General features: G+C 44.2%; 2 protein-coding genes across 4 annotated transcripts in view; one reads left to right on the forward strand and one right to left on the reverse strand.

Moving 5' to 3' along the window:
- foxred1 (FAD-dependent oxidoreductase domain containing 1) overlaps positions 1-21,317 on the reverse strand; it is a 39,010-nt gene extending 17,693 nt beyond the window's left edge. Inside the window, exons 1-6 of the mRNA XM_070894303.1 lie at positions 20,643-21,317; positions 18,358-18,578; positions 16,054-16,164; positions 11,775-11,893; positions 10,936-11,030; positions 6,420-6,521 (exon numbers count right to left, since the gene is read on the reverse strand). Of these exons, the coding sequence (XP_070750404.1) occupies positions 6,420-6,521; positions 10,936-11,030; positions 11,775-11,893; positions 16,054-16,164; positions 18,358-18,578; positions 20,643-20,787 (793 nt within the window). The 5' untranslated portion in view covers positions 20,788-21,317. The remainder of the gene's footprint in view (positions 1-6,419; positions 6,522-10,935; positions 11,031-11,774; positions 11,894-16,053; positions 16,165-18,357; positions 18,579-20,642) is intronic.
- A 34-nt stretch (positions 21,318-21,351) lies between these two features.
- The window catches only part of srpra (SRP receptor subunit alpha), a 48,182-nt gene continuing 41,799 nt past the window's right edge, over positions 21,352-27,734 (forward strand). The window contains exon 1 of one of the 3 annotated variants that reach the window (XM_070894301.1): positions 21,352-21,553. In XM_070894301.1, the coding sequence (XP_070750402.1) occupies positions 21,437-21,553 (117 nt within the window). In that variant the 5' untranslated portion in view covers positions 21,352-21,436. The remainder of the gene's footprint in view (positions 21,554-27,734) is intronic. The other 2 variants (XM_070894300.1, XM_070894302.1) reach the window with 2 other exon arrangements.

Here is a 27,734-nt window from a genome sequence, read left to right on the forward strand (position 1 = left end):
TTAGAGGAGTGCAGATCTCTCGGGGGGGGGGGGGGGGGGGGGGGAGCTGAAGGAGATTACAGATAGGGAGGTGTGAGGCCATGGAGGGATTTGAAAACATAGATGAGAATAAAGAGGTACTAGAAAGGCTGGCTGTACTTAAAGTTGATAAGTCACCAGGACCAGATGGGATGCATCCTAGGATGCTAAGGGAAGTAAAGATAGAAATTGCAGAGGTACTGCAGAGGTAATCTTCCAATCCTCCTTAGATATGAGTGTGGTGTCAGAGAACTGGAGAATTGCAAATGTTACACCATTGTTCAAAAAAGGGTGCAAGGATAATCCAAGCAACTCTAAGCCAGTCAGGTTAACCTCATTAGTGGGGAAGCTTTTAGAAACTATAATCAGGAACAAAGTTAACAATCACTTAGATAAGAGTGGATTAATTAAGGAAAGCCAGCATGGATTTGTTAAAGGCAAACCATGTTTAACTAACTTGATTTGAGTTTTTTGATGAGGTAACAGAAAGGGTTGATGAGAACATTGCGGTTGATATAGTGTACAGGGACTTCCAAAAGGCGTTTAATAAAGTGCCACATAATAATTTTGCCAGCAAAGTTGAAGCCCATGGAATAAAGGGACAGGGGCAGCATGGATACAAAATTGGCTGTGACAGGAAACAAAGAGTAGCGGTGAACGGTTGTTTATTGGACTAGAGGAAGGTACACGGTGGTGTTCACCAGGGGTTTTTCTCGATATTTACTTGGAAGTACAGGGCACTATTTTAAAATTTGCAGATGACACAAACAGTAAATAGTGAGCAGGAGAGTGATGGACTTCAAGATGACAGACAGGCTGGTGGAATTGGCGGACAGGCTGGTGGAATTGGTGGACACGTGGCAGTTGAAATTTAACACAGAAAAGTGCAAAGTGATACATTTTGGGAAGCATGAGGAGAGGCAATATAAACTAAATGGTATAATTCTGAAGTGGGTGCATAAACAGAGACACCTGGAGGTATATGTGCACAAATCGTTGAAGGTGGCACGGCAGGTTGAGAAAGCGGTTAAAAAGCATATGGGATGCTGGCCTTCATAAATAAAGGCAGAATACAAAACCAAGGATGTTATGATGAACCTTTATAAAACTCTGCCTCAATTGGAGTATTGTGTTCAATTAGGAAGGATGTGGAGGCTTCAGAAATAGTACAGAAAAGATTTACAAGAATGGTTCCCGGGATGCGGGACTTTGGTTACGTGGATAGACTGGAGAAGCTGGGGTTGTTCTCCTTAGAGTAGAGAAAGTTGAGAGAAGATTTGATAGAGGTGTTCAAAATCATGAGGGGATAGAAAGTTTTCCCATTGGCGGAAAGGTCAAGAACTAGAGGACACAGATTTAAGGTGATTGGCAGAAGAACCAAAGGGGACATGTGGAAAAACTTTTTTTACGCAGCGAGTGGTTATTATCGGGAATGCACTGCCTGAAAGGGTGATGGAAGCAGATTCAATTGTGGCTTTCAAAAGGGAATTGGATAAGTACCCGAAGGAAAAAAATTTGCAGGGCTTCGGGGAAAGGGTGGAGGAGTGGGACTAGCTGAAGAGCTCTTGCAGAGCACTAGCATGGGCTTGACGGGTCTAATGGCCTCCTTCTGTGCTGTAACCATTCTAAGATTCTAGAATTAAGCTCTAGTTCATCTAGTATGTCTGAACTATCCCGGAAAAGGTGTATATGTTTACAATCATGCAAATCTATGTTATCTTCAATTGAAAAGCAATGGAGCTAAGGTATAATATCCAAGAGAGACTTGTGGACCTGATTGGAAATTCTGGTGTGGGAACAAACCGTCACTTACAAAACCCTTGTGGAAATGATGGCCTGTGATGCATGCATGGGCAGACCTTAGGTAAGGAGACCAAAAAGATGGTATGAAGAGACCCAAAGAAAGAGAAAGGGGAAAATACTTGTTTTTCTTCCACCTCCCTCATGTCATTCATATTGTTTGAAGTTAGTTCCTCCCATTTGGTAAGCTGCTGTGTATCATTATCATCATCGGCAGTCCCTCGAAGCGAGGATGACTTGCTTCCACGCCTATACTACACCTTCCTCATCGTAAGAAGCAGTGAGTTGGCAACTTTACTTCAAAACACAGCATATTGACATTGTACTATAGCTTTGTGTTTCTTTAATGTTAATGGGGGTTTTCCTCCATTATCCTACCCAGAAGCTCATGTGTTTTTCATGATTCTAAATTTGTCTAATCTTGTGTCCCCTGATTTCACTGTTACAGTTTAATTTGAATTTTCAGATTTACCTTTCACTGCCTGTTTCAATAGTTTGCAGAGTTGCTGATAAGGCATTAACTAACACGTACAAGTTACCCAACTGTTCTGACCTTTGAAGCTAGTTTGCTGCTGAAACTGAACTGTGGAGATAATAGTACATCTAGGATTAACTAAGTTACAGTTTCAACCTCCGTGATACCTCCTCAGCTGGTAAAAGCAGTGCGTAGTTCAGCCATACAGATCATAATGTCCCAGATCGATTCCGTTTGTGCTGATACAGCAGCTGGGGTACTACAACCAGCACCAAGGGCTGGGGTAGGAAGGGGGAAATCATTATTTGGGCTTCTGTCCGCAAACCAGTGATCCCTGCTGAAAGTGAATATGCACGGATGTCAAGACGAGGCCAAATTAGGCTTGGCTCTGATATCCCTAGGAACGAATAGCCTGTCTGTGTCACAAATTGGGAATAGCCACGGTCTTGGGGGTAATTGGTGCATGTGAAACTGCATTTTAGCACAAGCTAGCAATTTGAAAGAAGAGGGGAGCTCTGCCCCTATACCTTCAAATAGCCTCAGAGCAACAGCATCAAAGTCTAGGAAACTCACTGCTTTTTACGATGAGGAAGGTGTAGTATAGGCGTGGAAGCAAGTCATCCTCGCTTCGAGGAACTGCCGATGATGATGATGATGATGGTGGTGATGATGATGGATACACAGCAGCTTACCAAATGGGAGGAACTAACTTCAAACAATATGAATGACATGAGGAAGGTGGAACAAGTATGTTCCCCTTTCTCCTTCTTTGGGTCTCTTCATACCATCTTTTTGGTCTCCTTACCTAAGGAAGGATATATTTGCCATGAGGGAATGCAACGAAGGTTCACCAGACTAATTCCTGGGATGGAGGGATTGTCCCATGAGGAGAGATTGAGTAGATTTGACATATATATTCTCTGGAGTTTAAAACAGTGAAAAGTGATCTCATTGAAACATATAAATTTTTTTATAGGGCTGAAGAGTCTAGAACCAGGGGCCACAGTCTCAGAATAAGGGGTCGGCCATTTAGGACTGAGATGAGGAGGAGTTTCTTCACTCAGAGGGTGGTGGATCTTTGGAATTCTCTATCCCAGAGTCGTTGAGTATATTCAAGACAGAGATCGATAGATTTTTAGATATTAACGGAATCAAGGGATATGGGGATAGTGCAGGAAAGTAGAGTTGAGGTAGAAGATCAGCGGTGATCTCATTGAATGGCGGAGCAGGCTCAAGGGACCGAATTGCCTACTCCTATTTCTTATGTTCTTATGTTATGATCCCAGGCCGAGCTTCCAGCCCTCTGTTAATGCCGTGCTGAAATCATCCAGTGGGATGCGCTGAATCGCAGTCTGGAGTGACTCGCTCCTTCCCAGTGAGGATGCACCTGGGCCTCGGATCAGTGTCTGCCACCAAGTGAGACCCAAACCCTGCACCAAGTGGATCGTGGCCCACACTGGTTACTACTGTTCATATTTCTGTTGCAAAATGCTGAAAGGGTTGGGGGAAAATCACTAATACAACTGATGGGACTGGAAACAACCAGCTGGTCCAACACTATTATGGTACAACTCACCTCTCAGCAACAGTCTCACAATCACCTGGAAGAGGCAAAAGAAAAACCAGGGGAAAAAATACTCGGCCAATTCAGAGTTTAAAAAAAATCTTAGAAATCCCTCTTTGATCTCCAAAGGCGATTAAATAAGTTTCAGGAGATCACAATGACCAGGCAACTCATCTTTCAATATCCCACCTACCTTTTGTAATCTGTAATGTCAGGCACAAAGAATATAAAATTGACGGGATTCGACAGGTTAGATGCAGGAAGAATGTTCCCGATGTTGGGGAAGTCCAGAACCAGGGGTCACAGTATAAGGATAAGGGGTAAGCCATTTAGGACCGAGATGAGGAGAAACTTATTCACTCAGAGAATTGTGAACCTGTGGAATTCTCTACCACAGAAAGTTGTTGAGGCCAGTTCGTTAGATATATTCAAAAGGGAGTTAGATGTGGCCCTTATGGCTAAAGGGATCAAGGGGTATGGAGAGAAAGCAGGAGTGGGGTACTGAAGTTGCATGGCCTACTCCTGCACCTATTTTCTATGTTTCTATGAATACATCCAGTTCCCTTTGAACACTTGTACTGAATCTGTACTCACTGCACAAGCAAGCAACTTGTTCCAACAATCGACACCATCTGATAAGAAAAGGCTCCCGGTATCTAACCTAGTTCTATGCTTACATAACTTTTATCCACGGTCCTCCCTAACCAACCTAATTCAAATAGCCTTTCCACAAGGACCAAATCTAATCTTTCATTATTTTAAAGGCCTCAATCAAATCTTCTCAAAGTCTACGGGCTGAAAATTGCAGCCTCACCGTGTACGATGTGTGCACGCACCCGGCGAGGCTTCGCAAATGCCGGATCTTAGGGCGCGGTGAGCACGTGCCGAGAACCGGCTTTTCTGGTCGGCCAAATTTTCTTTTGACAAATCCAACGCATCCGCAGGAGAAGGACATTTGCGGGGCAGAGATTAGGCTATTTTCCCAACTTTTGCCCAGCAATGTCCTTCAAACTCTTACGCCTGGTAAAAGCAGGCTTACTTTTACCAGCGTAAGAGTTTTAAAACATAGAAAAATTAAACTTAATCACACATTTTTATATTAAAAACCCTGTACATTAAGTTAAGTTTATTTTTAACCCTATTAAAACACATTAGAAAACATTTCTAAAACCTTTAATTACATTCAATTTCCATTAATTTTAAATATGTGAGGTTTTTTTAAAATTTATTGTGTTGCGTTTCTTATTTTAGGGGGGGTATTTTCAGTGATAGTAATGGGAGCTCGTGATTCCATGTACCTGGAAGACATGTTCCCGTACGCTGCACAGCAAATGAAGGCCTCCGACCGGAATCCTACGTTCCTCCGGGACCACCAGGTATTTTCGTAATTTTTTTTTCAGGTTAGAGGCGTTCGTCCGAAGGAAGCCTCCAACCGCAATTTCCCCCCCCTACATTTTTCTAGAGTAAAAAGTCCCAGCTCTCGAGATAGGAACAAGAGTAGGTTCTTCAACCCCTTGAGCCTGTTCCGCCATTCATTTAGATCATGGCAGATCAGTATTTTAACTCCATCTGCCCGCCTTGGTTCCGTAACCCTCAACACCCTTGCCTAACAAAAATCTATCAATCTCCGTTTTTGAAATTTTAATTGACCCCCCCGCCCCCCCCCCCCCCACCCACTCAGCTTCAACAGCTTTTTTGGGGGGGGCGGAGTTAGTACCAGAGTTCCAATGTGTGAAGAAGTGCTTTCTGACATCCTCCTGAATGGCCGAGCTCTAATTTTAAGGTTACGTCCCCTTGTTCGGGACTCTCCTCCCCCTCCCCCTCCCCCTCCCCCCCCCTCCCCCTCCCCCTCCCCCTCCCCCTCCCCTCCCCGCCACCCCCCCACCCCCGCCATCAAATCCATCAATCATCTTAAATACATAAATTAGATCACCCCTTAATCTTCTAGAATCAAATTGACGCACTACAGTTGTGTCTCAGGTGTCAGCTATGGCTCAGTGAAATCACTCCCGTCTCCAAATCAGAAGGTTGTGGGTTCAAGTCCTGTTCCAGAGAGCGAGCACAAAATCTAAGCTGACACTCTGGTGCAGTGTTGAGGGAATGAGTGCTGCAGTATCAGAGGTGCCATCTTTCAGATGAGACGTTAAATTGAGGCCCCGTCTCATCTCAGTGGACGTAAAAGATCCCATGGTACTGTTTCAAAGAAGAGCAAGGTAGTTCTGCCCTGTGTTCTGGTCAATATATGTCCTTCAACCAACATCACTTAAAAAAAATTATCTGGTCATCATCACATTGCCGTTTAAGGGACCTTGCTGTGTGCAATTTGGCTGCCTACATTACAATAGTGACGACAAAATACGTCATTGGCTATGCAGCGCTTCAGATATCCGGAGGTCATGAACGGGTCTATATAAATCGAAGTCTTTCTTTCCTCTTTCAGTCAATGACAGATAAGACCGACTCTGGTGCTAAATGATCCATTCTTTTGAGTTTCTACAGTTGAAAATTCCCCACCTGTATTAAAGGGTTAAAAATCAAATTGGTTGCATGCCAGCTGCTCACCTATCACCTCTCCATGACATGGGTACACGCCCATTGAGATCGCCTTCCTACGGAATGCATTCAGCAGCAGCCAAGGATCGAACCAGCCTTCATTCTCCAGACCTACACCACAGAGCACAAGGAGATCAACAACCAACAGGCAAGTTCAGACAGTCTGCATATTCATTGCACTAGAGTGCCTTATCTATCCGTATCATTATGGGAGACAGACCCATACCCCAATATCAGTAGCATGGCAGGACTTCAGCCCTTAAACCTAGATATAATTTTAAAGTATAAATCAAAGAATTATAACAATCTAAAATGTATGTCAGAGGCACTGCACACTGTGACCTGGATCAAACCACCACCAGAGAGCAGTCTGGCATCACTGGGGGCCAAGAGACAAGTGGGTGTAGTTTCCTGCCATCACTAAAATAAAGTGAAAACAAGTGGGGACACGAATACAACTGAGCTCAAATTAGTGACTGGATTAAAATACACTGAAGGTCGATAACTAGAGTGTTCTTTGCCTTTTGTTGCATTTAGTGTAAAACAAATAACTGATACTTGAGAATATTGTTGGCAGTGATGTTAATGGGTGAAATTAGCCTGATTGAACCAACACATTATATATCCAAGGATGCCCAACTTGCAACTCTGAGCCCTGGCAAACTGGTCCTCAAAGCCCAGGCAACTCGGTCTTTCTTGCACTTATATTTCATATTTATTGGCTTATCAGAATTTTGTATGTTTAGTGGTATAAAAAGAGCTTTTAGCTTTGTTGCTTCAGAACATCAAAATCAGTTAGTATCAACTTGAAAAATTTTCAAAATATTGGGAACATGGATTTCAAAGCTATAAGCGGCTTAAGCCAACATACTTTCATTTTGTATTAATAGGTTTATGATGCGAGTTAATCTAGCCCCTCAAATTACTTCCACCAGCAATGACAGACCCATACCCACCAGTACTGTACCTGTGTTATAATGACAGACCAGTACTGTATCTGTGTTATAGTGACAGACCTGTACCCACCCGTACTGTACCCCAGTATTAGTGACAGACCTGTACCCACCAGTACTTCATCCTAGTGTCATACAGTTTACTATAATCACCAATACTAATCTTATGATAGCATTGACTGTTTATTTCCAATCTTCGTTAAATAAAGTACTAAAAGTAATACACCTCTCCAGATACAGTCTAAGTTTAGAACGACAAAAACTGTAATTGTGCTAGTAGGTGTTTTTCACAGTTCAACTGGACAAAGTACAAAAATATAAGTCAGCTTTACTCTTCACTGAAATCCCAATAACACTGCAGTTTGATTTAAGGTTACAGTGAAATATGTCCATGGCAACGACTGTTATGATTGGAGGTGGTCCTCATTGAGAGGACGCCTTTTAACATGGATTAAAGTCAACATATTGTTCAGGTTGCTACTGATCTCTGCCAGCACTGTCCGATGTCACAATTGCTCTGCTATTCAAGGACTGTGTGTCATTTTCTGATCACATCACCCCAGAGACAACCTCAATACTAGAGACCTCTCACTCTCAATGCTTCATGCAATATAAACTTTGACCATAAAATCATGGGATAAAATCATATTGAAATAATCGATAGCCAGTATAACTTTATGATTTTGAATCTTGCACTTAAATTATTGTTGTGTTTATGATTTTGATTTCATTGATTTACATTAAAAAGCAACTTACCTTTACCTTTACTATAATCACCAATACTAATCTTACGATATAGTTAAATAAAGCACTACAAGTAATACATCTATGTCATCCATGCTCTGTGATGTCTTGTTCACTTCACTCAGTGTTCTGCTGTTGACTGATCGTATTTGGTCAATAATCAGTATCTTTTGCATCTGGTTCTGCAGCACAGTCCATAGTGAGCCAATTTAGACATTGCAAGTGCAACTTGAAACATAAAGCAATAATGTGCAATCTAATTCTTGGATGTATGTGTACTGGTGAAGGTACTTGATGTTGCTTTGCCCCCAACCCCTCACAGACTCCTACTGGTGAGCATACCAGTATAATATATTTTAAATATATAATTAAGGTGACAAATGCCGAGGAACCATTTGTCAGATAATTTTCCACTAATGTAAACTCCATACCGAGATTTCTCATTACAATATGTCGGACACATTAGAGATATAGAGCAGAATTTAAGCATTAATCTACTCCACATATTGGGAGCTTGTGCACAGGGTTTCCCTGGCGGTGAAACACATTGTGACATCCCGAAATTGTGAAAAGGACTTTACAAACACAAGCTCTTTCTTTCTTTAGTTGCAATTATAGGAAAGATCAGACGTACTGAAATAAGAATTCAGGGAACAAGGATAGATTTCAAGGCAGAAGTATTGATAACAGGGAAGGAAGGTCCCCAAGAAATAAAAACTACAGTCTACACCGACAATCCAGCCGACAAATGCAAGTCCACCACAAGGAAGGACAGTACCAGAACCAAACCAGGTCAATTAGATAAGGATAACTGCAAGATATCTAAAGAAATAGAAAAACAGAACAAAAAAACTTGAAGCGATGCCACAAATACACAGTTCTTATATTAAGAACATAAGAAATAGAAGCAGGAGTAGGCCATTTGGCTCCTCGAGCCTGCTCTGCCATTCAATAAGCTCATGGCTGATCTGATCTTGGCCTCAACTCCACTTCCCTGCCCGCTCCCCATAATCCTCGAGTCCCTTATCATTCAAAAATCTGTCTATCTCCACCTTAAATATATATTTAAAATATATTATACTGGTATGCTCACCAGTAGGAATCTGAGAGGGGTTGGGGGCAACGCAACAGGTAACAACATCAAGAACATTCAACCCATTGAACAGGTCCAAGTGGCCAAGCTCAGACAGAGAGAGTTCCTGAGCTAAAAGATCCTCAGTTAAAGATTTTAGCAATGGGGAATAATGAAACATAGAAAATAGGTGCAGGAGTAGGCCATTCAATGAGTTCATGGCTGAACATGCAACTTCAGTACCCCATTCCTGCTTTCTCGCCATACCCCTTGATCCCCCTAGTAGTAAGGACTGCATCTAACTCCTTTTTGAATATATTTAGTGAATTGGCCTCAACAACTTTCTGTGGTAGACAATTCCATAGGTTCACCACTCTCTGGGTGAAGAAGTTTCTCCTCATCTCGGTCCTAAATGGCTTACCCTTATCCTTAGAAACTGAGCTATATTAATAGAACTGATCCAGAAATCTTTGGATCCAATGAAAATTCAGACCCAAATGAGAATGACCTAGTCTATTTATATTTCTAACAAATCAAAGGACTAATAAGATCCAAGTTCAAGAATGCAAGCAACCAGACAATAATTGCATCCTCTTCTAGTATAAAGTCAGGAATGTCAGCGTAACTCAAGACAACATTGGATCAACCCAAAAAGCCTGAGGTAAAATATTACAGGTTATAGAGGTTAGAATTAATTTTCCTCATTGATAGAGGATGTAATGAATGGCGTAACAGTCATTAATGAGATTGATCAAATGATTTTTGAGTGACTAGGGTGAAAATAGAACATCCACCCCTCGGCACATCAGATGTCAAAACAATTACAGGCCATTATTTAAAAGACGTGACTGACAAATTGATTCCAAGGCAAACGGTTACACCGATGATGAGAATTACTGACATACAACACTCAGAGTTGAGTTGTTAAAGTTAAATTTGAGGTGAAATGGTTTTGGTGGCATTGGTGATGCTGCATCCTGAATACTTTGCAAGTTTAAGATGCGTGGTGATGGACTCCTATGACTCAGGAAAGCTCCTGTGTATAGAGCTAAAGAACCGATCCTCAGCAACATTCACCAGCACGTGGAAATAGTTTAGAATCTAATTCAGGACGCCTCAGATGTGTACTCGGAATTGACTGCTTTAGTAAGCATTTTGAACAAATTATTGAGATTCGTAATGCAAGGTCTAAAAAAATGTGCCAAACTAAGTGTTTTAATTCAAGTAAAGAAACTCACTAGCCAGGTTAAGAATTAAGTAGTGGACTATTGTGGGGAGTGGGGAGAAATGCAGAAAACCTTTCATTGCAAAAGTGGGAATTTTTAAATAGTTGTAGTCCAAAAGTCTCTCCTGTCTTGCTGGCCATAAGGGTCCTATATTTGGGTAGACCCAGCCCTGTTCTTAGTGTGCATGGGACCACAGCATAAAACAGCCCCTATTTCAATACAATTGGCACTAACATCACTCAGAAGGGGCATAGGCTGGCTGATGTAGGAATATAGTGCTTTCGAGCCACCCTTTTGAGGTCAGGTGAAGAGAGGTGCTGGGGTAGAGTAGTGGGAGTTGTACTCTGCACCTAGCTGTGCTGTACCTGACCAGGGTTTGCCGATTTAACACTGGCTGCAAGAAATTAGCAATCACTCCCCTACCCAGCAGTGATGTCTTTCAGTCTCGAGAGTACAAAAAAAGTCACCAATTTTTTTAATGATTAAAATCTTTTTAATTATCAGTCAGTTATTTTTCATAATGCTCTCACCATATGAAGCTACGACAATCCCATCTGTGTTAATCCATGGGAACTTCCTCTGTAACTGCTGTGGAGTTAGCAGAGTGACCGCTGCTCCCTCGTCCCTGAAGGTTGAAAACATTTCATTAACCAGTTTCTCATTTAGCTCATTAGCCAATCCCTTTTCCCTCTGTAATCTTCATGCACTTTTCCGCATAGGTTAGTGACCAATGCCCAAGCCTACGCCAAGGAGGTTGTACAAGCAAATACTGGTGGCTGGCTCCGGAGATCGACTGCCCTGATTTCCCACTCTCCCAACCCCTCCGCCCCTTCAATTGGCACATTCCCACAATGGTGTGTCTGAGGTTAAAAACACAGCATCAAAACCTGCATCCACCCAATTTGCCGCGTATGGGATTTGCACCGTGTGCTGCACTATCCGAGCAGCTCTCTTCCTTCGTCACAGCCCTCCAACACCTCCTGGCAGCAGGGAGCAAACAGCCAGTTTGCCATTTGTAAGCCGGGCCAACAAATATGAGTCTTGATCTTGGTTGCTAACTGTTGACTCTGCAGGATGGTTCCCATGTGTAGACATCAGCTGAGGATAGCATTGGGCTTAGTCCTGGTCCCCATGACTTAACACACTTCCAACACTTACTATGTAAGCTCACAAAACAAGCAGTTGGGAGAGGCACTGGAGGGTGCTAGAGTACTACAAAAAGTGTCTGCAGCTTCAAGTGAGGGGATGAGAAAATTGGAAAATAAAAATCTCTTTTTTAAAAAAAAAAAAGTGTTTCAGCCTTGTTATTAAATCTTCTTGAAATCCTTGTACGGCAGGGACTTCAAACCTTAGCATTCAAGTATCTCACCTCTGAATACGATAATTTTCCTCCAAGATCCCACATCCCTCCTTCCCAGCCAGAAATAGATAGCCTGAGGGGTTGAACTGGATATCAACAGGGTCCTCGTTCACCACGTTCAGGTGCTCCTGTTAAGAGACATAGAATGAGCTTTACCTCATGGTTAATGTTCTGCTTCCACCCACCCTGTCGTGGATCCCACTCATTTACCATACGAGGAAGTTAAGAGGATTTACCACAGTTAGAACCAGGGGTTCCTCTGATGGTTCAGCGGCTACAACATTAAAATTTAGATAGGTGCAAGTTAACGTGTACACTGAGTTTCTGGTACATTTGTCGAGGCCAATCAAAGAGGGATTTCTTCTTAGTTTTGAAAAGAAAAAAAACTTGCATTGATATCACGTCTTTTACCACCTCAGACGGTTAATATTTTGAGGGGATGGGGGCCTTAAGCGAAGGGAGAGTCCAGCATCCTGCAAAGCTGCTTCACCATTCCCATCTTGGTCTTTCTGCACTTGGCTATGCTCCTTCTCCAGTTGCTTCAATGGATGACAAAGCTGTGGAGAATGCAGCAGACAATTTCCAGGCTGCATCTCTTGATCTGTCAAAGCATCAGAAGCACTGCTTAAACATGCCTATAACGGGTTCTATGATGACTTGGATCGCCGCGCACACCTTATTGTTCCCGTACTCAGCACCTGTATGTGGCTGGCAGTGGGGTTTCAGAAACAGAGCTGCGCTGTCTCCCAACAGCTAACCGTACACTTTTTTTTTTTAAAAAGGGGGTTGGAGGGAGATCAGATAATGGAGCAACATTAGATTGCCTTAAAATAAGCTAGCAAGACCACTGCCCAGGGAAACATGCATTCATTCATCTGATCCTACACTGATGGTCACATTATTTACTTTCGAGCAGCGTAGACTTAGAGGCGATCTGATAGAGGTTTATAAAATAATGAAAGGGCTGGATTGCGTGCTTATTGATAGATTATTCCAGTGTGACAGATTAGGGAGGACCAAGGGACATGGGTTTAAACTACGCAAAAGTAGGAATAGGCTGAATATTAGGTAGTTCTTCCTTTCCAAGGGTGTAGTGAGCCTCTGGAATGCAAGGTCGGGTGCTGTGGCGGGTGCTGACCAATGCACCCCGTAATTCTTTTTAGGGGCGCTCGGCCCCTTTAAGGGGCTGAGCAGATCACGCACAGTTTTGCGCGTGCGCTAATGTTACCATTGAAAAAGCCGGCCCTGGACTGCACGGAAACGGCAGAGAACTGCGCAGCCTAAAGGGAGCGTTGATGCTGACTCACTGCATGCCTTCAAGAGGGAGCTGGAACGGTTCTTGGTTGAGGTAGAGAGTGCATCATACAGAAGGTATGTGATTAACAGGTAAGGTACTGTAGGGGAGGATGAAAACTCCCTCATTTTACCCAGAAGGAAAAGGGCTGTGGGATCTGTCTGTGCTGCGATGTGAATTGAAACCGAGGAGGTTTGACCTTGGCAGAGCAATGATTGGACGGTGGAGGACACCGGAGGGCCAATGGTGGGACAGAGTCAGCCCGAAGCATGGGGCTTTCAAGCCAATGGGAGAGCACTTGCTCGAAAACTGTGGGACTGACTCATCACCATTATCGGGCTATTGTCTTCCCCATGTTTACACTATGGAAGGAAATTATGCAGACCTTCAGAAAACTAGAGAACCCAAAACAAACCAAGGGCCGTCACAATGGCTACAGGAGGCCAACGCAATCAACACCCACTCAAACCTTGAGTAGGTTAACATCAGTGGAAAAAAACCCCGCAATAATCTAAAACTGTTGCATTTTTCAAAATCACAAAGCCCACCAATGGGATGGATCGATTTCAGCAGGAGAGGCGGACTGGATAATCTAGCTATAAAAAGGGGTTTCTGACGCATTGTGTGTGCTTCCCTGCTCTCGTGATCCAACAACCAGCAAGCCTCTCGACACTGAAGGCAAACCAGTGTCCGAAAACACCGAAGATAGAAGAAACAAACCACCAGACTGCAGAAGGCACAGTAGTGAGTATAACCTCTGGTCCCCGGAGGTGGGAGGTTGGGCATTGCACTGCTAAACTTGTGTAAAGATTTTCGTTGTGTCTGTTTAGTGGGATTTAGGGGGATTGTTTTGTTGGTGTATTGCTGTTTGTTGAGATACACCTTGTCAAATAAATTGGAAGCCTAAGTTCCTCTTGGAATCACCTTGTCTCAGTTCTATTGTATTACATCTCCTGATCGTGAGTCTTATGTCAGAACAACGTAAGGGAAGCTAGGAGCGCCTCGAAAACGCTCAACTGTGTGTCACAGGCTAGGGAAGAAGGGGTTAGGAGTGTTTGACACTCTCAGGTGCCTCACAGGCTAGGCATAAGCTGTGGGGACGCACGAGTCTCAAAACCCCCTTCATAAGCTGTGGACACAGTTTCTCCAGGAGTGCTCTTGCAGCACTCAGGGTACCTCACAGGCCAGGCATAAGCTGTGAGGGCAGAAGCCCAGAGAGAGACATCCAAGGCACAACAACACTCCCCAAGAACCCCTCACAGTACATACTGTCAATATGATCTCCTGGACTGGCTTTGATCATGCGAGGGGGAAGCGGAGAGGAATTTCCCAGTTTTCTTTTCCCTTATTGGCCCAGGGGTTGGAGTTTTCTGTTGTTTGCTATTCCCAGGAGATTACATGGCTCTGGTGCGGAATTGTGGGTAATATCTAATCCTGATGGTCCAGCCACCATGAGTGAAGGGCAGGATTAATGGACCAGCTGGTTTGTCATGCTTGTCATTTTTGTATGTTTTTCTTTTATCAGATAAAACTACTGAACATTGGTCAGTGGTCCACTTTCTATTTTCATTGAGCCCTAATTTTGAAGTTACCTGTTAATGAAGGGGCAGATCAATTCTGATATGGAGAAGGATAAAGATAAATGGCAGAAGACACATTCCTCATCTCAAACATGGCAAGTTCCAATTTGCAAACCTAAATGACCCTCATCCCCTGTGGGATCTAAAGTGCATCAGCTTCTGGTTCAAAAGCAGAAAATAGAAAATGAAACAGGTGAAAGTGACGGCAGGATCCATCGTCCGATTAAGTAAATGTCTGAGCTGTACTAACTTTATGACCTACTTTTTCACTATATACTATATTACCAGTCATTCACTTTAGGACCAAAGCCTATAAAATACTTTTGGTCCATATTCAAAACAATAGCTTTTTTGTGACATTCCTTTGGCTACTGTGATCTGTTAGAGGGACAAGTGTTCTGGACCTGGACCATTGAGCAGCGCACCTTCTACCTGAAGCCACTTTTATTGGGAAATCTGACACAGTAATATAATCAGACCAAGATTTATACAGCGCCTTTCACAACCACCGGACATCTCAAAAGCGCTTTACAGCCAATGAAGTACTTTTGAAGTGTAGTCACTGTTGTAACGTAGGAAACGCGGCAACCATTTTGCGCACAAGCAAGCTCCCACAAACAGCAATGTGATAATGACCAGATAATCTGTTTTTGTTATGTTGATTGAGGACTAAATATTGGTCAGGACACTGGGGATAACTCCCATGCTCTTCGAAATAGTGCCATGGGATCTTTTACATCCACTTGAGAGCATGGACGGGGCCTCGGTTTAACGTCTCATCCGAAAGATGGCACTCCCTCAGCACTGCACTGGAGTGTCAGCTTAGATTTTTGTGCTCAAGTCCCTGGAGTGGGAATTGAACCCACAACCTTCTGACTCAGAGGTGAGTATGTTACCCACTGAGCCACAGCTGACTCTGTGATACAAGGACAAGACATGATTTAAAAATGTGCTTAGTTCCCCATAAGGATCAGTGCACTATCTAGTGTGCTATTGAGCCATAAAGATTGGGAATATACCAGCTTCGATCCCTAGTCTGTGCCAAGTTATCTGATCTCACTGGTGGCAATTGTGGCATAATTGGTGGCCGGGGTGGGGGAGGGAGGAAATCAGTTAGGGCTCCTGTGAGAAAGGATCAGGCTCAACTGAGACGCCCCACTGGATCAAATATCCTGCCAACACTCACTGCCTGGACTCACAGATGAAGAATGGCCTTTTGGGTGAGGTACTGAAAATCTGCCATTGCACCCCAGCAGGAGTCAACAAGGAGAAGAGGAAATAGATGGAAAAGCAGGGTAATCATGTCATTAATTGTTTTATTGAATTGAAATTCAACCCCTGCAAGAAATCATTCAGCAAAGTAAAAAACACTAAGCAGCGGCCAGCCCTGCAGTGGGGCTCATTCTGTCGGTACCTGGATATTGCGAAGGAAGTGAGCAGACTGCAAGGACAGGTGGATATTTTCTGGCAGAGAGAACTGCTGGCGAATTCCTCCTATTGACAAGACTGTGGAGGCTCTGGAATACTGAGTGCAAGAGAAAAGAGATCAGCATCTGTAGCAAGAGACGTTCAGTAAAACACTATTGTATGTGGCCCAGTGTTAGAGTGCCGTTGTACTAACATGCTGTGCCATCGAGGTACAAGATATATTTCCCATCATTGTGTGATTCTCAATGTTATCCTTACTGTCAATGGGTGGGACAAAGTAAAGATGGTGCACTATCTCACAGGAAGATAAAAGCTTGCAGAAACAAAGAGAAAAGCAAATGTAAACTCTCAATTTTCTTATAAGATGCCAATCATAGAAATTTACAGCACAGAAGGAGGCCCATCGTGTTGACAGATCTATCCAGCCTAATCCCATTTTCCAGCTCCTGGTCCGTAGCCCAGTAGGTTACGGCACTTCAAGTGCACATCCAAGTACTTTTAAAAAATGTGGTGAGGGTTTCTGCCTCTACCACTCTTTCAGGCAGTGAGTTCCAGACCCCCATCGTGAAGAAATTTCCCCTAAAATACCCTCTAAACCCCTACCAATTACTTTAAATCTATGCCTCCTGGATGTTGACCCCTCTGCTAAGGGAAATAGGTAATTCTTTTCCACTCTATCTAGGCACCTCATGATTTTATACATGGTCAATCCGGTCTCCCCTCAGCCTCCTCTGTTCCAAAGAAAACAAACCCAGCCTATCCAATCTTTACTTATAGCTAAAATTCTCCAGTCCAGACAACATCCTCGTAAATCTCCTCTGTACCCTCCCCAGTGCAAACACATCTTTCCTGTAATGTGGTGGCCAAGCATTGATCCAAGTTTTCAATGTGTGCACCTGTAGTAGCCCAAAGTCGGAAGATTATGCCTCAAAAATAAGCAGAAATAATAATCAGGGTAACTGAACATTTATCACATAGAATTTCAGTATTACAAGTGCTCTATGGATCGCATTCCATGAGCCATTGATTTTTTTTCCGTGAAAACCAGTGGCCTTAAAACAATGTTTGAAAGATTGGATAAGGCTCCCTTTTTAACCCACGGGCACATTTACTTGTTGGGTGTCATTTCATCTGGGAACCAGCACCAAGTGTATCTGTCTATCAGCGCCCTTCCTATTTCTGACGCTGTAGAAAATACATCAGCGGTTGACTTTGGTGGGAGGGGCATCTAGGCCATTCTTTCGATCTTCGTCAATATAATAGGCAAGTTAAAAATAGTGGAAATCCGAAATAAGAACAGAAAATGCTGGAAATACACAGCGGAAAAAGGAAAAAAAGTGTGGATTTTTGTGGAGAGCTGATGGAATTGGAGTTCTGATGAAAGAGTCCCACCCAAAACATTAAATTGACACCTTTGTTCACAGATTCTGGTGTGCCTGTTCTTATTCCAGTATCTCCCATTATTAGATCTCTGACTGAAGAGCAGTTTTTGGAATAGTCCCAAGCCAAATAAATAGCATTTTTTCCCCAAAACTTGCTCCACCCTCTAAAATGGATGGCGGGAGGTGAAGAAACAAAGAGATGCAAGATAGACAAGGGCAGAGGGGAAATACTATAATGGCATTGGGGATGATAGCCTTCAAGCTATGTGGAGAGACAAGAGAAGCTGGGATTGTTTCCCTTAGAGCAGAGAAGGTTATGGAGAAATTTAATAAAGTTGTTCAAAATTATGAGAGAGTAGAGAGAAACTGTTTCCACTGGCAGGTGGGTCGGTAACCAGAGAAGAAAGATTTAAGTTAATTGTCAACAAACCGGGGGCTGGGGAAAGAAATGAGCAGAATTTGTTTTTATGTTACAAGCTGCTATGATCTGGAATGTAGTACCTGAAAGGGTGGTGGAGGAGATTCAATAGTAACTTTCAAAAGGTAGTTTAGTATATATACTTGGAAAGGAAAAATTTGCAAGGCTATGGGGAAAGAGGTGAGTGGGAGTAATTGGATAGCTCTTTCAAAGAACCAGTACGGACATAATGGGCTGAATGGCCTCCTGTGCTATATGATTCTGCAAGTATAAAAAAAGGTTATAATAGGTTAGAGAGTAAAACGAAATTAAAATGAAACCGAAAATAGAAGAGAACAAGAGGAACAGATAACACCTCTTTATTGCTTAGATTTTTATTTAACAATTTTTTCTTAGTAGTTTGGGGCTCATATTCCAGTCACAGTGTAAGAGTGGAGAACTAACTGGTTGGCCCAGGAAGAGAGTTAATCCCTGCCGGCAGTCTACTCACAGTTGGGTCTCTCTCTATTACCACCACTCGGACCCCTTCCCGGATTGCTTCCTTTTTCTTCAACCAGTACGCAGTGGACCAACCTATTACCCCTCCTCCCACGATGACGATATCAGCCCGCTCGGGAGGCAGCCCAGGAGTCTGGTGCAGGGGGCTCCAGTTACTGCCAGGGAGCGCTTCCTTCGCTTTCTGCCGGAATTTGACAAACTCATTTTCCAAATCTAGAACAGAGACAGAAGAACTTTTAAAAGGCTGTCGCTAGCCACCACAAGCAAACACCAGTGTATCAGCGGACATGTTACAGTCAAATCTTCTTCCATCATTACCCAACATCCATGCACATTCCAGCAGCAACAGGGATTAGGAACTCTAGCCAAATGTATCCTCCTTAACCTAGGCAGGCCAATTACAGTACCCCTATTTCTGCCCTGGTTAAAAGCAGTTAACGCAGTACGGATCAGGATTAAACCCCAATGTTTCTGGTCTGTATGGCATAGAGCAGCGCAATTCCGAACTGAACTGTCAAGAGACATCAGCCACACTACCCTCATCAAAGAACTCAATCAAGTTAGTCCAGCACAATTTGTCTACTTGGATATGCACTTAATGTGCCGTAACCTACAAGGCTACGGACCAAGAGCTGGAAAGTGAGATTCGGCTCTTTTTCGGTTGGTACAGACAAGATGGGACAAATGGCTCCCTTCTGTACTGTAATCTTCTATGATACAAAGATGCTTTCCACCTAAACACATCAACCCTGTTACAACACCAACTTGCATTTGTGCGAACATAAGAAATAGGAGCAGGAGTAGGCTATACAGCTCCTCGAGCCTGCTCCGCCATTCAATAAGATCATAGCTGATCATCGACCTCAACTCCACTTTCCCGCCCGATTTCCATAATCCCTCGATTCCCCTAGACTCCAAAAATCTTTCCATCTCAGCCGTGAATATATTCAGAGGGTCAGCAGCCACAGCATTCTGGGGCAGAGAATTCTAAAGATTCACACTCCTCTGAGTGAAGAAATTCCTCCTCATCTCTGTCTTAAATGGCCTACCCCTTATCCTGAGACTGTGCCCCCTAGTTCTAGACACTCCAGCCAAAGGAAACAACCTCTCAGCATCTAACCTGTCAATCCCCTTCAGAATCTTGTATGTTTCAATGAGTATAGGCCCATTCTACAGTGTCTCTCATCATAAGACAGCCCTCGCATCCCAGGAATCAATCCAGTGAACCTTTGTTACACCGCCTCAAAGGCAAGTACATCCTTCCTTAGAGAAGGAAACCAAAATTGTGCACAGTACTCCCAGTGTGGTCTCACCAAGGCCTTGTACAATTGTAGCAAGACTTCCTTACACTTATACTCCAATCCCCTTGCGATAAACATGCCATTTGCCTTCCTTATTGTTTGCTGTACCTGCATGCTAGCTTTCTGTGTTTCTTGCACAAGGACATCCAAATCTCTCTGAACACCACCATTTTAAAAATATTGTTTTTCTATTCTTCCGACCAAAGTGAATAACATTTCCCTACATTATATTCCATCTGCCAACCTTTGTTCTTCTCACAGCTTACTGTCCCACCTAGCTTTGCATACTCAGCAAACTTAAATACTTTACACTCGGTCCCTTTATTTAAAGTCATTGAGAGAGATTGTAAATAACTGAGGCCCCAGCCTTGCAGCACCCTACTAGTTTTCTGTGTGTTAATCAACCCTCTAACCATGCTAATACATTACAGGTTGAACTTTCCTTATCCGGAACCCTCGGAACCTGACCTGTTCTGGATAAGGGATTTTTCTGGACGAGGGGTGATCACGTTAAATTGGATGGTACAGGTACTGAGCAAGGGGATATCGGGGCTGGCTAGCTTGGGGCTGGGAATGCGGCAGAGAGATCATGAGGTGGGGGTTGGATCGCGGGGTCAGGCCAGCGATTGCGGGACTCGGCAGCGAGGAAAGACTTCAATTTGGTCATGTCGGAGTTCTGCGTATGTGCCACCCAGAAATGGTTCTGGCCGAGGGGTGGTTCTGGATAAGGGAGCTTCAACCTGTACCTACAATCCATTATCTTGTGTAATAACCTTGTATGTGACAGCTTATCGAATGCCTTCTGGAAATCAAAATATACTATATGCACTGGTTCCCCTGTAGCCACCCAGCTAGTTACATCCTCAAAAAACTCTAATTAATGTGTCAGATACGATTTCCCGTTCATAAAACCATGTTGACTCTGCCTACTCACGACTAGCACCGTTAACCTCGTGAAAGCGCGCAAGGCGCTTACCTTTAATAAAGTCACCAGGCCTCCGTGGCGGGACGCTGATGCTGATGGAGGCCCGAGCCTGGCCTCGGCTCCGCGGACGGGGCCAGCGGCGCAGGACGCTCAGAATACCCACCGCCCGGGCTCCGCACCAAGTCTGGCCAACCATCCCGCGTCAGCAGCTCGCCCAAGCAGCGGGGCACCGAGAGCAGCGCCGATGGGAGGAGGGAGGGGCAAGCCGTGCCTTCGGAATACGTCATTCCGTCAGTGTACGTCATGACGCCTGAAGCACCTCTGGAAGACTGCAGTCCTCCCCGTCACGTGATGCGAGCGCAGCCCGTCCTCTTTCATTCTCGAGCGGGCATTATAAACACAAGCGGCGCCTCCGCCCCTCAACAGTGAAGAGTTTCCGAGATTCTTCGAATAAATGGAGAGTCGATAAGCCGCACTATTCGAATCAATGCCCCGTAGTTTTACTTCAGGCTTTTCTTGTTACGCAATAAAAAACAGGAACCAAATCTGACACAGACGCCTTCAAATGCGGTTGTCAGTCCGCTCGCGTCGCGTTTTGGAACCAACTCTTATTGTAATCGATGTGAATATGTTGTGTGTGAGACAGATCATCATCATCATAGGCAGTCCCTCACAAGGAGCGCGGCGGCAGTGGCGGAGAGCCGCCTTCCCAGGCTGGGGGCGGGGTTACCGTATCCAGGAAATGACGCCGCGGCCCGGGCCAGCTAGGAAGTGACGTGAAGAAGCCCTGACGTGTCGCTGCCCGCGCGCCGGTTGTTCTGGATCGTTCTGCGGTCGCTCGCACCATGTTGGACTTCTTCACCATCTTCAGCAAGGGCGGCATCGTGCTGTGGTGCTTCCAGGGGGTGAGCGGCCCCTTCAGCGGCACCGTCAATGCGCTCATCCGGAGCGTCATCCTTCAGGTGAGAGGCGGCGGCCCGGGGGGGGGGCGGCCCGGGGGGGGCGTCCCGGGATAGAGAGAGAGAAAGAGGAGAGACACCGCCTGGGCCCGGGATAGAGGGAGACACCGTCACTGCCTGGGCTCGGGGAAGTAGGGAGGGGAGAGACACTGCCTGGTCCCGGGGATGGGGTAGGGTTGGGGGGAGAGACACGGCCTGGGCCCGGGGATAGGGGGAGGATACTGTCACTGCCGGGGATAGGGGGGGAGACGCCGCCACCGCCTGGGCCCGGGGATAGAAAGACTTGCATTTATATAGTGCCTTTCACGGCCACCGGGCGTCCCAAAGCGCTTTACAGCCAATGAGGTACTTTTTGAAGTGTGGTCACTGTTGCAGCCAACTTGCGCACAGCAAGCTCCCACAAACAGCAATGTGATAATGACTAGATAATCTGTTTTTTGTTACGTTGATTGAGGGATAAATATTGGCCCCAGGACACCGGGGATAACGCCCCTGTTTTCTTGTGCCATGGGATCTTTTACGTCCACCTGAGAGGGCAGACGGGGCCTCGGTTTAACGTCTCATCCGAAAGACGGCACCTCTGACAGTGCAAGCACTTCCTCAGCATTGCACCGAAGTGTCAGCCTAGATTGTTTTGGGAGAACCAGATTTTTTTAACCCCTCCCCAGGTCTTGCTGAGTCCTCCAGCTGCAGAGCTGCGCCCCAGTTCTCTGGGCTTGGGCTGGCCCCGGTGAGGAGCGAGTGGCCGGGAGACTCAGTCCACACTGCACAAGTTAAGCATCAGTGCTGAGCACTTTCAGCTTGTGAACTGGGCGTGGAAGCGATTCCGAAGCACAGCTCAGGGGGATGTCTTGCAGTCTCACTCCGGTGTTGGAGCCCAACTCCGCATTTAGAACTTTTCTCAAGTTACCATCTGTAAAAATTATCCCTAAACGTATTTATATTATAAACTAGTGGTGCTGTGAAATTAAACCGCTGTAGCATTGATGCTGTATTTGTGACATAAATAGATCCTTTAATATGGATCGTTTAATAGGTTTCGACCTGTCAGACATCCAGCTGACTAAACCTATACATGGAGCTGCTGCTCCCATACATTTGCATCAATAGCTTGTCAGATCAAGTGTTGCTCTGACAGGAAGCTGTTGTCTGTCCTGGGAATAAAACACATTGAAAGTGACATAACATTTGTACAGTTTAGTACACAGGCTGATTATTATACAGGTAATCCTAAAACAAACACATGGCTACAAATCAAAGTAATTTGTTGTATAAAAAGTTGAGATATGATGAGATGCTCGATATTTGCGAGACTTTTGGTGCATCTAAGTTTTGGGGAACAGTGGGAATATGGTGTTGAGATAGAGAATCAGCCATGATCATATTGAATGGTGGTGCAGACTCGAAGGGCCGAATGGCTTACTACTGCTCCTATTTTCTATGCATCATCCGATTCATAGAAACAATCAGCCCACTTGAGATACCTGCAGTTTGCCACACTTCAGCCAGTGTAGCTCGTATCTAATGTTTCAGCAATATGCTTCAGGAGAGTTCCTAAACATGGGCTAAATTTATTTGTTCAATAAATAGATTGTGTCAGTAAATTGCTTGGTGCCTCAGAGAAGTGTAGCTATCTAATCTAAATTAGTTCCCAGGCTTGTTAAAATTTACATACAACTATCCAATATCGGAATGTCCATTAAAATCCTCCGCTTTTTATCATGTCATACTTTTTTATGTTTTAGTTCTGCAAATTAGATTTGTTTCCATTCCATCATTGTTGTATCTGAAATCACCTTGTATTTAATGAGTTATATAATGTTGGACCATTAGAATTCTGACTGATCATTCAGAGATGGGTTGAGCAGACAATATTATTGTCTTACGTGGGAGAAAAAAGCAAATTGGCTACATTTGTGATATTCTGTAATATAACCCAATTAATGTGATAGCTGCAATCAGATAATTATCTTGGAAATTCCTATTTGGATTTAACTTGTTTATACATCTGTGTGTAATATTGTACTTGTCTTCATTGAGTGCATGTGTTTTTGGATGAGGGTGAAGCTTCATTAGTCTTTCTCTGTGGGATACACCATCTGTGATCAACCTGCTCTCCGCATGAGCCATAAGGAGGTGCATCGGAGTGATCTGGGACATCTTCCCATGATATTTCTTTCCTGGTCCATGGGGAAATGCCTGGTCTCTGGGAGTTCTTTGGAGCAGGGGGGCTCGAAACACCCATGTTGCATCAACCCTTGGAAGCACACCAGGGGGGGTTAGATTGTTAGCCAAATTCTAAAGCCAAGGCTGGACTGGATGAGCTACCAAGTCATCCACAGTCAGAACAGCTGTTCTAGATATTTTTTGTTTGAATATATCGTATATAAGTCATCATCATAGGGGTCCCTCGAACGAGGATGACTTGCTTCCACACCAAAACGGATGAGTTCATAGATGTTTCAATGGAGGACCCGATGTTCCAATCCTGAACTCCAGGGATTTTTCAGCCACCACACGGGCTTGACAGAGCTAGGCCTTTATCCAGTGGCAAGGGTTAACCTGGACGACTGGAGACCTGCTCTGCTGTACGGACCTAGTGCGCACACATATCGCAGTGTGGGCAGGGCCGTGCTGTCCTTGGACTCTCTGCTCTTCTCGGCCCTGCACGCTCATTTGCTGCACCTCCGCTACGATCAATCGCCGCTCCTCTGCCACAAAACATTCGCTGCACTTCCGCCACGATCTCTCTCCACACCAAACATTTGCCACACCTCCGCCATGATCTCTCTCCGTTGATCTCGTCCCATCTCAGCCACGATCTCTCACTGCTCCACCGCCTCAATTATTTGCCGCACCTCCGCCATGATCTCTTGCCGCTCATCTGTCCCAACTTTCCTGCTCCTCTGCATATAAACAGCAGTGAACTGTCACACTTAGGCTAGTTGTAGGATTGTAGTATTGAGTTTCCTTATAGCGAAGAATGTAAATGTTTCTCTTCATAGAGCATCACAGGTTCAATCCCTGGTGTGGTATGCAATAGGTTAGCTCATTTCAATTAGGGTAGCAGTATTAATGTTAGCATCAGTGTCCTTGGGAGAGAAGCAGAAATCAGCCAAGGTTCCTGGACCTGATTGCTATCCAGTGACGCCTATTGGCAAGTGCACGTGAGAGATTTGGCTGTGATGTTCCCAGTTGTCAAATAGCCTGATATTCTCTGCCTTGGCTCATCTTGGAAGAGAACATTTCTTGTATCAACAATTTGGCACTCTGAGGAGAAATCTCCCTCTTAAGGACAATTTTTGAGTGTGGGGGGGTGGAGAGATGAGATGTTCAAATTGGATGATGCAAAGACATCTAGTAAGGGATTCAGCTAGTTTCATTGGAAAAGTAATTGAAAGAGGGTCCATACCAGTAATGGCCTCTGCATTTTGGTGTCTGGCCCTCCTGCTATCAAATAGCTGATCAGCACTCATTGCCTTGGCTCATAACTTGGTCAAAATGTCTGTGTTGCCATACTTAATAAGAATTGGCCCCTTCAGGCATGGAAAATTTTGGGAGGGAGATGAGATATGATGGTCAGGTAACGAATAACGAGTCTTTATTTGGCACTCCAGTGCAGTACTGAGGGAGAGCTGCACTGTCTGGGGTATGGCCGTCTTTCAATGAGTCGTTAAACTGAGGCCCCCCCCCCGTCTGCCCCCTCGGGTGGAGGTAAAAGATCCCGCGGCACTATTTCAAAGAAGAGCAGGGAAGTTATCCCCGGTGTCCTGGCCAATATTTATCCCTCAATGAAAACAGATTATCTGGTCATTATCACACTGTTGTTTGTGGGAGCTTGCTGTGCACAAATTGGCTGCTGTTTTTCCTACAATACAACCGTGATTACACTTCAAAAAGTACTTCATTGGCTGTAAAGTGCTTTGTGATGTCTGGTGGTCGTGAAAGGTGCTATATAAATGCAAGTCTTTCAAATATATATTTTTTAAGTTAGTGTCCTGTGTTTCTTTGACAGTCCAATTGCAGCTGCCTCAGTACATTAGTTGTTTTTGCCCCTGTTCAGAATTTGTGCTGTCTTGTTTTTCTTCAAGTACCTCAGAGATCTTGTCTGTCTGGGGATTTTACCTTTATTCCCATGTTTATCTCCTTGGGGCCCTGACATGCAAGTGGGACATTGATGCAAGTATGTCTACAAATGCAAAAACACTTCTCAATGAGGCATGTTTTTGAAGTTCTATTTTAGCAGCTGCTGCTGTTTTAGTGGCTTACTTACGTTAGTTGCTGATATAATGGCAGGAATAAAGAACAAACTTTCCTTTCATGTCACTAAGATATCCCAAATTAAAGCAAGCATGATAGCCAATTTGCAGGCAGCAAGGTCCCACAAACAGCAGTGAGCTAAAGGATCAGTTAATCTATTTTGGTGTTAATGGTCAAGGACTAAATGTTGGCCAGAAATGCAGCAACAACTTGCATTTATATGGCACCTTTAATGTCCCCTGGCGCTTCACAGAAGCGTTATCGGACAAAACTGATACCAAGCCAAAGAAGGCGATGTTAGGATAGGTGACTAAAAGCATGATCAAAGAGGTAGGTTTTAAGGAGCGTCTTAAAGGAAACTTAAAGCGATCTAGATGGTTGACGCACTGCTGCTAATGGCGCACCAGGAAAACTCCCCTGCTCTTAGGACGTATGATCAATGTTCCCTGTAATTTTGTTTGGTGTCATGAATGGGCCATTCAAAATTCTGCGCATAGTCTTTTTTCCTCAGTGAAAAGCCGGCTGCTCAGGGTCCCTGGAGTACTGCGTGACCACGGCAGCTTACAGGGAGCATTGCATATTGTTCAGTTTAATGTCTCACGCAAAAGTCAGCACCTCTGATAATATAGCATTCTATCAGCATTGTACTGAAGTATCAGCCGACATTATGTGCTCACATCCTTGGAGTGGGGCTTCCATCCATGACGAGCTGATTCAGAAGCTGGAGAGCGACCAAGTGAGCCAAGTTGCCATTTGATCAACTGAAGTAAACATCAGTCATTGGCATCTAAACTGTGCAAGTTTGCACGCCTCATTACTTTTGCCCGTTTGCCCAGTGCAAGTTGTTGTTGTCCTGCCCAGCATTTAGCCCTCGATCATCAACACCAAACTGATTAATTGGTCCGTTATCTCAGTGCTGTTTGTGGAACCATATTGCCCAGTCCAAAGCTCCTGTTGCCAGTATCAGAGTATGAAGGCTGAAAGCATTCGTGTGCCATTTGTCTGCTCACTATTTCTAAGGCAGGCTTTAACCTATTTATTTTAAACGGCGCTCACTAAAATTTGTCATCTACTGATATCAGCAACAGCAATTTCTAGGCTAATGTGACAATCGGAATACACTCTGCTCATTATGGTTTATCCACTTCATAAAGTAATTAACTTTAGACAGCTGTTATCTAGCTCAGGCAGGGCTAATCAGATGTAGATTACTTAACTAATATGTGGTTTGCATGCGTGTTTTGCCTCAATTGGCTGGGGGAATTATTCAGTGAATTGTCCAGGTATAAGTGTATTGCGGTGTGGTGTACTGTACAGACTTTGCACTTTGTTACAAATGCAAGACCGTCCGAGTGCTGAATGCTTCTGAGTTGCAGATTGAAATTGACAAGCAGCAAAGTTCCCTGATCAAGCAATTCAATTCAGATCTGAGCTTGTATTTGCCTAACAGTTGCACTTTTGTGTCCATAAAGGAACACAGCTGCTGATTAATAGAATAATACATTTGTGTATTACATGGTATAACAGTCCTAGTGTTATAAACATCAGATTATCCTCAGACATACTTTAAGATCTGTTTATGTATATTATCTTTCCCTTTGACAGTCTCGTCAAAAATTATACTGCAAAGTAGATCTGAAGATATCCTTTACTATACAATATGGTGATTGTTTCTATTGCGCCAAGGATGTATTCACAAAATATTTAAAGTCTTGCACCTTTCACTACCTCAGAACATCCCAAAGCGCTCTACAGCTAATTAAGTGTTTTTCAAATGTAGTCACTGTTGTAATGTGGGAAACGTGGCTAATTTACACACAGCAAGCTCCCACAAACAGCAGTGTGATAATGACCAAATAATCTTCTTTTAAGTCATGTTGGTTGAGGGATAAATATTAGCCATGACACCGGGGATAACTCCCCT

Source organism: Pristiophorus japonicus, chromosome 11, assembly GCF_044704955.1.
Source record: "Pristiophorus japonicus isolate sPriJap1 chromosome 11, sPriJap1.hap1, whole genome shotgun sequence".
Lineage (NCBI taxonomy): Eukaryota > Metazoa > Chordata > Chondrichthyes > Pristiophoridae > Pristiophorus > Pristiophorus japonicus.